This window comes from Limulus polyphemus, unplaced genomic scaffold (assembly GCF_000517525.1).
Source record: "Limulus polyphemus unplaced genomic scaffold, Limulus_polyphemus-2.1.2 Scaffold382, whole genome shotgun sequence".
NCBI classification, from domain to species: Eukaryota; Metazoa; Arthropoda; class Merostomata; order Xiphosura; family Limulidae; genus Limulus; species Limulus polyphemus.
Genome location: NW_013665992.1, coordinates 159,259 through 169,659, shown reverse-complemented (window position 1 = coordinate 169,659; position 10,401 = coordinate 159,259). Strand labels below are relative to the sequence as shown.

The following is a 10,401-nucleotide window of genomic DNA, read 5'->3' as shown; positions in this document are numbered from 1 at the left end:
AATAGTACAAGACCGACTGATGGATAACATAAATAATGTTCATAGTACAAGACCGACTGATGGATAACATAAATAATGTTCATAGTACAAGACCGACTGATGGATAACATAAATAATGTTCATAGTACAAGACTGACTGATGGATAGTATAAATAATGTTGATAGTACAAGACTGACTGATGGATAGTGGAGACTTCCCGATAGATATCTAAGCTTATAAAAGTAAAGAAAAAAATTGTTTGTTTGTCCACGAGTTATTCCGCGATCTTTGGACCGATCTCAACCAAACATTGTAGGATGATTCATTGGATCAATGGGTGTGTCATAGGGTGGTTATTACCTGGCCCCACCTACCCTAGGGCCATGTTCACAGCAAAAATATGTTTGTTTAGCTAATGAGTTAACTGTTTTGGAACAATTTTTATTCCTAAAATTTTTCATTTTGAGTTTTTCTTGAATTATTTTGTTTTTCTTGAAAAATTGAGATTTTGTTATTAAAAATATCAAAAATTCAAATTTTTGCCAGGGGAGAAACTAAATCACAAGATCAGACACTTAAAGTGGCAGTGCTACATTTGAAAAACCCTTGCTTTTCACTTTGTCAATTCTATATTGGGTATTCAAGAGTAGGATCACTAAGAAATCTCTGTATTTTGGGCCAGGGAGGAGTAAGAACTTCTAATGTGGTCTATTAAGAAGCACTAAGAATATTGTTACGATAGCGGAAGTCACGTGACGCTGGAAGCATGCGCGCTGGAGTTTCTAGAAGGATCATGACTGTTCCTGGCAACTCTAGTCTTTTCTAGGAGCCCTCTATTTTAGTATATATAAGCCTGGCAAATAAAGCGGAGACAACAATTGCAGATAGATAGAGACAGATAATCGAGTCAAGCGAGCGGTAGTGACCGTAAATAATGTGCTTGAATCGTTGTGAATTATAGCGTGTGTTTAAGTGAAAGTGACTGAGGAAATTCTGTGTATTGCAAAGTTGTATTGAAAAAGAATAAACTAGTTTTATTTAAGAAAGGTCTTGTATCGCTGAAGTTCCTCGGGAAGAATTTATACCAGAAATTAACAAACGACCAGATACGTAACAATATCAACAAACACTGAGGCTGCAGAGAAGGATTAGTAAAAATAATGAAGTAATTGTAATACCATTTCTGTAGACTGTAGTGTGGAATAAGGTAGGTGTGAAATAAAATATGTATATTGCGAGATGGTGAATTTTACTTTTATATTGTTAGGATTTTATCTATATTTAATTTATTTTTCTTTCCATCGTTTAGTTCAACTATAAATTTTGAGATATATTAAGGCGCTAACTCACTTTCTATATAGAACACGGTGATTTTCAGTATGTGTGTATTATGAAACTGACACAAGATTCCTATAGCAGTAATATACAGATATTAATGTTGTGAAAGATTATCTAGGTTTATGGTAATAGCTAGTCACATGAGATGTAACATTGTGGTCTAACAACTACATAAAAATAACTTTCTTTGATCTTGAAAATGAGCTAGTTCACATGTTATAAATTTCGCGCAAAGCAACACGAGGGCTATCTGCGCTGGCCGTCTCTAACGTAACAGTGTAAGACTAGAGGGAAGGCAGCTAGTCATCACCAGCTCACTACCAGCTTTTGGGCTACTATTTTATCAACGAACAGTGGGATTGACCGTCAAATTATAACGCCCCCACGACTGAAAGGGCGAGCATGTTTGTTGTGACGAGGATTCGAACCCGCGACCCTCAGATTGCAAGTCGAGCGCCTTAACCACCTGATTATGGCGGGCTGATATAATTAGAATTAATTATTGTTGATTACTGCTCGATATTGTTCTTGATATTGAGAAATGGCTTTATTTTGGAACATTGTGTTATTCTCTGGTGAATTAGTTTTTTGTTCATCTGGTTCTTTTTCCTAATTCCTTTCATATTCAATGAAATTAATCGCATTGATATTTATGTTGCATTGGATATTGACGTTTGTACCTGGTTCTGGCAAGGCGCGGATTTATTGGTTTTTTTTTGGCAAGTGATAAAATTTGTATTTTTTGAAAGTTGTTTTTCTTTTATTTCTGTTCGTATATCTTATTAATTGTTTATTTTTGACACTGGTTGCAGCGGCGTTTTGGTTATTACAATATAAGTACAAATGCTTTATTTAATTCATTAGTTGAAGCCCATCATTCAATCCTCATGCCTCAGTTTGATATAAATAAGGTAGATAGTACAAAACTGAAGTATGGATAGTGGAGATAATGGATAGTACAGATAGTACAAAACTGAAGTATGGATAGTGGAGATAATGGATAATACAGATAATACAAAACTGAAATATGGATAGAGGAGATAATGGATAGTACAGAAAATACAAAAATGAAATATGGATAGTGGAGATAATGGATAATACAGATAATACAAAACTGAAATATGGATAGTGGAGAAAATGGATAATACAGATAATACAAAACTGAAATATGGATAGTGGACATAATGGATAATACAGATAATACAAAACTGAAATATGGATAGTGGAGATAATGGATAATACAGATAATACAAAACTGAAATATGGATAGTGGAGATAATGGATAATACAGATAATACAAAACTGAAATATGGATAGTGGAGATAATGGATAATACAGATAATACAAACTGAAATATGGATAGTGGAGATAATGGATAATACAGATAATACAAACTGAAATATGGATAGTGGAGATAATGGATAGTACAGGTAATACAAAACTGAAATATGGATAGTGGAGATAATGGATAGTGCAGGTAATACAAAACTGAAGTATGGATTGTGGAGATAATGGATAGTACAGGTAATACAAAACTGACAGATGGATAGTGGAGATAATTGATAGTACTGGTAATACAAAACTGAAATATGGATAGTGGAGATAATGGATAGTACAGGTAATACAAAACTGAAGTACGGATTGTGGAGATAATGGATAGTACAGATAATACAAAAATGAAATATGGATAGTGGAGATAATGGATAATACAGGTAATACAAAACTGACAGATGGATAGTGGAGATAATGGATAGTACAGGTAATACAAAACTGACAGATGGATAGTGTTTAGTTATATATATCTCTGTTAATTCACAGAAAAATATACAGCTACATACAATATAGAAAGATGAACATAAAATCATGCACAAATAGAAAAATAAGTACATTTGTGTTGTTTGTACGTGGACTACTGTTCCATCTCTTCAGTTTAAAACACCAGTGACGATATTTACTCAGAACAATCTACCAGTGACACTATATTGATTAATAATATCAACACCATGGAGAGTGTAATACGACACCATAACCTAGACTCGCTCCTAGTCTATAAACGAGGTTACTAAAAGTAGATCGTAGTAGATTTCATACTGAAAAAATAATTTATCATTTACGCAAATAAGCACCGGGCACCCACATTCTGAAACACAAAACCGTTCTTCAACATATGCTGTAATAAAAACTAACGCCGAAACCTTCAAAACAAATTTATGACTACACGTGGATCTTGTTGGAAACCATACTAGTGTATTTTTCAGCCAACCAGACACTTTTTGCCTTTGTTACCAGAGCTACCCAGTAAACTGGTAGAGAAGCCTTGCTCTTCAAGCTTATCACAAAGCACGTGAAAATGTGGGAAAAACTCTTACACGGCACACACACACAATGTCACAATTTTGTCGATGACCTTGTTATATGCCATGCAACTATATAATAAAGCAGAGTTAAAAAGAGTAAAAAAAAATCTATCATAAGAGGCAGAATTATATAATAATTAATAATATTTAGTAATAGACAACCACAATATAGAAATGGTCTACTCATAAATAAACTATTTTCAGAATTACTGCGTGCCAAGCATATTTTTTTTAAAGTAGGAACTATTTTTTATATGATAAACGTACTCCCAGTCACAGTCATATAGGAATTTTTGCTTACATAAAAGAGAAGACGACTTCAATGTGTCAGGCTGTTTATTAGTTTCAATCCGGGGAAGCCTTATTCTAGTTTAAACTCTGGAAAATCTTGTTTTCAAATAATCTCTCCCCAATATGTCTAGTGGTTAGTTCTAATCAATTGTTTCGGTGATAAATTTTGTTTTTTTATTAAAGGGTCATTTTTCGTGATGTTAAAAGATGAAAAAAATTTAGATAAACATGAATCTGAAAATTCATATTCGATATACTAAGTGATCTATAAACGAATGAACTTATTTCGTTAAGAGGATGGATGATATATACATACATACATACATACGTGTGTATCTACACACAGAGGTAATTTGCTATCTGGAGTGGGTTTGTTTAGATTTGTGACGGCACCAAGTGTCTAAGTGCTCTTTATATGCCCAGTTATTGCGATTTAAGATCATAATTACATAAAGCGCTCAATATCGTGCCACACTAGCTTGATTTAAACTTAACCTGTTCTTTCGTGCATGATAGTACCACGTGATGCCAGATCTTACACGACAATAACGTAAGATGTCACATTTTAAGGTGTACTATTAGTTAAAGTAATAAAAATGTCATTTCAAAAAGGGAAGTCTTTCGTTTTTATTCAAGATATTACACAATATTTTTTATGAAACAAAAAACGATATAAAACACAAATGTCTAATTATCAGATAATCACTGCGATTTTCTTTATACTTTTTTCTCTAACTTTTCTGGAGTTATTAAATCAAGAATTATACGGCTCCATCTAAGCGAAATAGTAATTTACATAACTGATTACTGTTGTTGTTTTAAATCAAGTGATGTTTCTACTGATGATGACTTTTAAAAACGGATTTCAGAGAACGTTAATTTTTTAAAAAAATAATGCAGATGAAAGGTCAAAGTGCACTGACCATTTTCCCCAGAACTCCCAAAGAAGAAGGAATCTGACTATAAGAGCCCCATAACTTGTAGTTTTTATCATGAAGGCGAGTGTTGGTCGACAAAACATGAGCTTGCACTTGTATCCCTATTAACACAACGTAATACAGAGATATGCTCCCTAAATTACCTCCTCCCTCACAGGTGTTTTCTCGCCCTAGTAAAGACTGCAACTTCTGCTTGTACGCACTGCTAACGATTTTCAGCCGAGGCATAACGGCCCATACAATGGCACTGAGTTTTCAAGTATAAACTATTAGTTCACAGTTCAGTCATCTCTTGACCGATTTGAGATCTAGTTACAGTTTTGGACTCGGAAGGTCAAACCCTTTCGACTGGCATATTTAACCAAGCCCAAGGTACCATACATTAACTTACTCTAATCCTGTCTAAAATAATTAATTTCAGGGTAGCCTGGTAGATATCCTGATGAGTAATAAAATCGAATCGTGAATACGTGCGCCTCACGCTTGGTATTGCTGGCGCACAAAAATATAGCTAATAATAGGGGGAAAAGGTTTACTAGATTAATTTACTCTAATCCTACCTAAAATAATTTCAAGTGCCGCGGCTACTGAGGATTCCCTCTTATTTTTTCAGAGTTTTACGAAGAGTGGCAGGGAATATTTGTAATACACGCAAATAAAAGTACAAAGAACTTAAGTAATTAAACTATAATGATTCTACAGTACATAAGAAAATATCTAGAAAAATAGTGCACTTTTAATATATACAGAAACTGAAACACCATAAAACAGACTTCAACGTGGTGAACACATGGTTTGGTTTGTAATATTTTGGCGCAAACCATACAGATTGTTTGTGTCAAACGACTAGTTGCCTCGTTTATTCAAACAACAAGTACAATAAAATAGTAAAAAAGACAAAAGAAGAAAGTTTACCATTAAAAACGTAAAGGAGAAAAATTACTTTATATAATGTTAAAAAATATAAATAGAATTATAAGGGCTTATGGCCCGTAAACAAAGTAAACTGCTCACACATTGATGGATCGTTTCCTTGTAAGAGAAAATGACGAGTGATGAAATTATGACCAGTGCTGACCCTTGTGAAGACAGCTTCCCCTGTTCGATTCCTGAGCGAACGATTAATCATTAATAGCAGATTTTATTTGTAAAAGCTTATTTAGACATTTACCACTTCAAATCCCATGCCAGATGGCGTAAAGCCTTGCCTTGACGACTGGATTAAAATCCAGGTATGGAACAGGCAATGCTGTAATGTCAACATGCTCGTTCCCTCGCATCCCGATAACGCCAAGTATCCAGAAACTGGCTAGAGATAAACGACAGTGGAAAATGGGCAGTCTTTGCTGAATATCAAGGGAAATTGAAATTATGCTATTCTAGGGCCTTTATTTATTTAAGTAAGCTAAGTATAGATGGTACAATTAGTGTACCGTTTAGCTTCTACGTAATCCAGACATCACATTTAGCTCAGCAGAATCTGTAGGGAGCAACTAGAGTTGAAGAAAACCATGGCAGAGACCACAAAGCGGAAAAGAGTGGACCGCAAGATGTTTGGTAAAAACAAGCGAAACTTCGCAGTGGAAGATGGTAACAAGTCATGGAAGGATAGCCAGATAATCACTTTCAGTAATATCACCCAATTTCAAATCAGATCCCTATTAGTCAACTTTGCCTGGATATGAAGTCCAAAAGTTGAAACAGATGACTGTCTATGTGCAAAAAGCAGAGCTCATCGAGCCATGAAGACGCATTGCCAGGTGAGATGCCACGGAGCTTTACATCATGCTGCACGAAAGTTGCAAACAACATCTCAGATGAACGGAGTTTCGTGGACCGTGTAATAAAGCTCTGGATCAGAGAAGTGTGTAAAGCTCCTGTGCAGAGACGAAGCCCCTGATGATGCAGGGGGTCCAATATTATTAGTGCAGAGTCCCTGGCCGAGGCATAGACCAGATATCCATAGTCCACTTTCAATCAAATGAGGTCATGACAGATATTGAGTATTAAACAATCTAACTGCGGAAGATGTTTGATACTGTTGTATAAACTTTAAAGTGTTTTGTGTGTGAAATAAAAGTCAGCTTACAGTCAAATAGAAGCCTTAAGGGCTTTGTCTCAGCCACCACAGAAATTTGCACACCTTCAGGATGGAACTCCGGATCAAGGTGCAATCCTCCCTAGCGGCAGAAATGCAAGCATACGGTTTTAAACAACAAACATTTGAAACAATATGCAGTGGTCACTCACACAACGTTTTGAGGACAGTCTGGAGATTCCATTCCATGTATTTCTTATTCGATGGCTGACAAGAAATCTGAAGGTCAGTGACATAAGAAGCTTTTTTGCAACTGCATGAGCCAGCTATTCTGTGATGCCATTAACATTGACTTCCAATCAGATCAAGCTAATTATTTAGAGCAAAACTAAAATTTAACCTGGTATTGGTAATGACGATAACCAATTTAATATAATTTTCCTACGTTTTCATTTATAAAAAATATTAGAATGTATTGTTTTATCACTTGGATATTCTCGTTGTTAACGATAATTTCGGCCGTAATCCCAATAATACCTCACAGGGTTAGACCAGTTTACGAGATTTTCGGGTTAGTTCTAAGTGCATATATTAAACTAACAATGCAAAACATTAATTAGAATGTAAGTATTATAAAAATACAAAAATAAAGAGTACTAAAATTTGACATATTAAACGTTCTAACCGAAACTGTCAATAAAAGTAAATAGAAAGAAAAAAACAGAGCATACTAATGATCTTAATTAATATGTGATTTTCAAGACATTACTGAGGTACTCAGAGTGCTTGTGGGAAAATCAGGATAGTACTGATCGTAAGTGGACCCAGAATAACCTCTGTGTCAAAACCTATTGGAGTTCAAAAATGTGAATGACCACATAACCCATGTGATGTCATAAGCTTTCTTAAAAAAGTAAAAGAGCAATATGATGCTCCATTTTAAGAACGACTTTCATGATCAATATTTAAAGTCAGGTGACCTTAAGTGGGTTGCTGTCCAAAGAAACCATGATGTATGTTGGAAAAGTGGTTGTTGATTCAAAAAGCCAAACAGGACTAACATCAGTAATAAACTTGAAAAAAAAGACAGCAAGTGATGGTCCTTAATGTTTAGAATACCCAAATTAAAGCAAGGTGTGTACTTAAATCTAGATAAAATACGAAAAGGCGTTAGAGAAGTCTTGCATGGGAGCACACAGAAGATACATAATAACAAAAGTACACTCCCGTTAGCAGTGAATCTATCGACAGTGAAATTCCTTGTGAATCATACAGTACTGCGTAAGATTTATAAGGGTCAGCAGCTGCCAGATACCTCCAGCTAAAGACAAGACGACATATGAAAGTATTTCACAGAGGAATTGTGGTAAGGACCTGTAGCTCGTAGTTCACAGAGGAATGGTAGTAAGGACCTGTAGCTCTAGTTCACAGAGGAATGGTAGTAAGGACCTGTAGCTCGTAGTTCACAGAGAAGTTGTGGTAAGGTCCTGTAGCTCTAGTTCACAGAGGAATTGTGGTAAGGACCTATAGCTCGTATTTCACAGAGGAATGGTAGTAAGGACCTATAGCTCGTATTTCACAGAGGAATTGTGGGAAGAACCTGTAGCTCTAGTTTACAGAGGAATTGTGGGAAGGTCCTGTAGCTCTAGTTCACAGAGGAATTGTGGGAAGAACCTGTAGCTCTAGTTCACAGAGGAATTGTGGGAAGGACCTGTAGCTCTAGTTCACAGAGGAATTGTGGTAAGGACCTGTAGCTCGCATACCGCTCTTCACAGCCGTGATTACAAAGCGTCGGCTTCCCACTGAACGTTGTAATTGAAGTGAAGAACAATGGAAACCACCATGCTGTGTAACGAATTTAGCAATTACGCTGACTTAGTGGTTATGAGTTTCATAATGTGCTAAACCCTCTATCTAGAATGACTGTTTCTGTTAGTTGATTTGGCTATTTAGTTATGTCTATTTACTCGTATATTGCAATATTTTGTTCACCGATATTATGGAAACCATGTATGATAATAACTCGTTAATATTGATACAGGTGTATTAACATTTCTATAAATTATCAGGTAGCAGCACACAAAACTTCTTGAAAACTGATTTAGGCTAACCATTTCAATAACGGAAAACTAAGCAGAACTTCCCAAAATAGGTTTAAGATTCCCTCTCGGTAAAGAAACATTTTAATGTACTCACCAAATATAGGTTTAAGGTGTCCGTTTTCCATGGTCATTCCTTGCTGTAATTCCAACATCGTCGACAGCCATGTTTCCAGTTCTTCTTCAGTGTCTAAGGCTACGGAAAGAGAGTCGTACTTGGTATGTAGATCAATGGCAAATTTCTGACGGCCATCCATCTTTCTGTTAATATTGAAACAAGCTCTCAAATCAACGCTTCGTTTCGGAGATGTTCCTAGTCTCCATTTTTTCTCACTGTCATAGTACTCGAGACGCGCTGGACCCGAGGCAGAGTCAGTTCGTAATACAAAGAATTTCTTTTTCAGTGTCTGAAAAACAAAACAACAACAACAGAAAGAAAAAAAACACTGTAAGACACAGTTCGAAAAGATTTCCGTATAGATATATTTCTAAAACGCTACATTGTATTAGCATCCACGAAGTACGCTTAGCTTAAGTTTGGGCCGAATTCTCTAATGTGTCGCACTTATTTCACGTTTCACTCTGAAAAATGCAACTTCAAATACACAAAAACTATGTCATTAACTAGTTTTTTTAACTATTAAAAGAAGCTATTATTCCACTCTAACGATTTTTTTATTACTAAACAGAAAACTAACAATTAATAAATCAAAATTTTCCTCTAAATAACCACTAATTATGGAGTACTGTTTGATTATAAATATAATTTTTTCAATATAACAATGATTCTACTGCAAGTCGCGATCAACATAAAAATAATATTTATTTATCTCCGAAGGTTAATTTTACTAATAACTTCAAACGTTTAAAGATTTTTGTCATAATTTTATGTTCCTAGTGTTCAAAAATAGTACTTCTGTTGTTTTTCTATGATAAAACTAATTATGTATAATCAAGTGGAAGTTAGTGAAAAAACGTATTCTATGAAGATTGTGAAAAACAAGTGGGTAGAAAAATAATTCAATGACGACTGATTCTGATAAAGGCCTGTTTTTGTTGTCATATGAAACAATTCTCGGCAGCGAGAAGCTTTAGAGGAGTATTTCTACTGAGCATTAGATGATATTAGAGCAGAGACTGTCGGGTGTATTCTGTAACAGATTTTAAGCTGTGGAGCTAGTGGGAATTTTCATTACTTTTATAATATCATATAAATTTATATTCACCGACATTATCTACTACACTTATAAATTTCATAGTTTTAAAATAGAGAAGAAAAATCAAGAATTTTCAAAGCGAAGGAAATTATTTTTAAAACACCAACTACTTTTACTTTTGTTAAGTTGAATACATTTGCAAC

At 34.9% G+C, this 10,401-nt stretch overlaps 1 protein-coding gene across 1 annotated transcript in view; it reads right to left on the bottom strand.

Annotated features, from left to right (window-relative positions):
• The window catches only part of LOC111085425 (insulin receptor substrate 1-like), a 70,983-nt gene that overhangs the window by 50,057 nt on the left and 10,525 nt on the right, over positions 1–10,401 (bottom strand). The window contains exon 3 of the mRNA XM_022383900.1: positions 9,139–9,448. Within this exon, the coding sequence (XP_022239608.1) occupies positions 9,139–9,448 (310 nt within the window). The remainder of the gene's footprint in view (positions 1–9,138; positions 9,449–10,401) is intronic.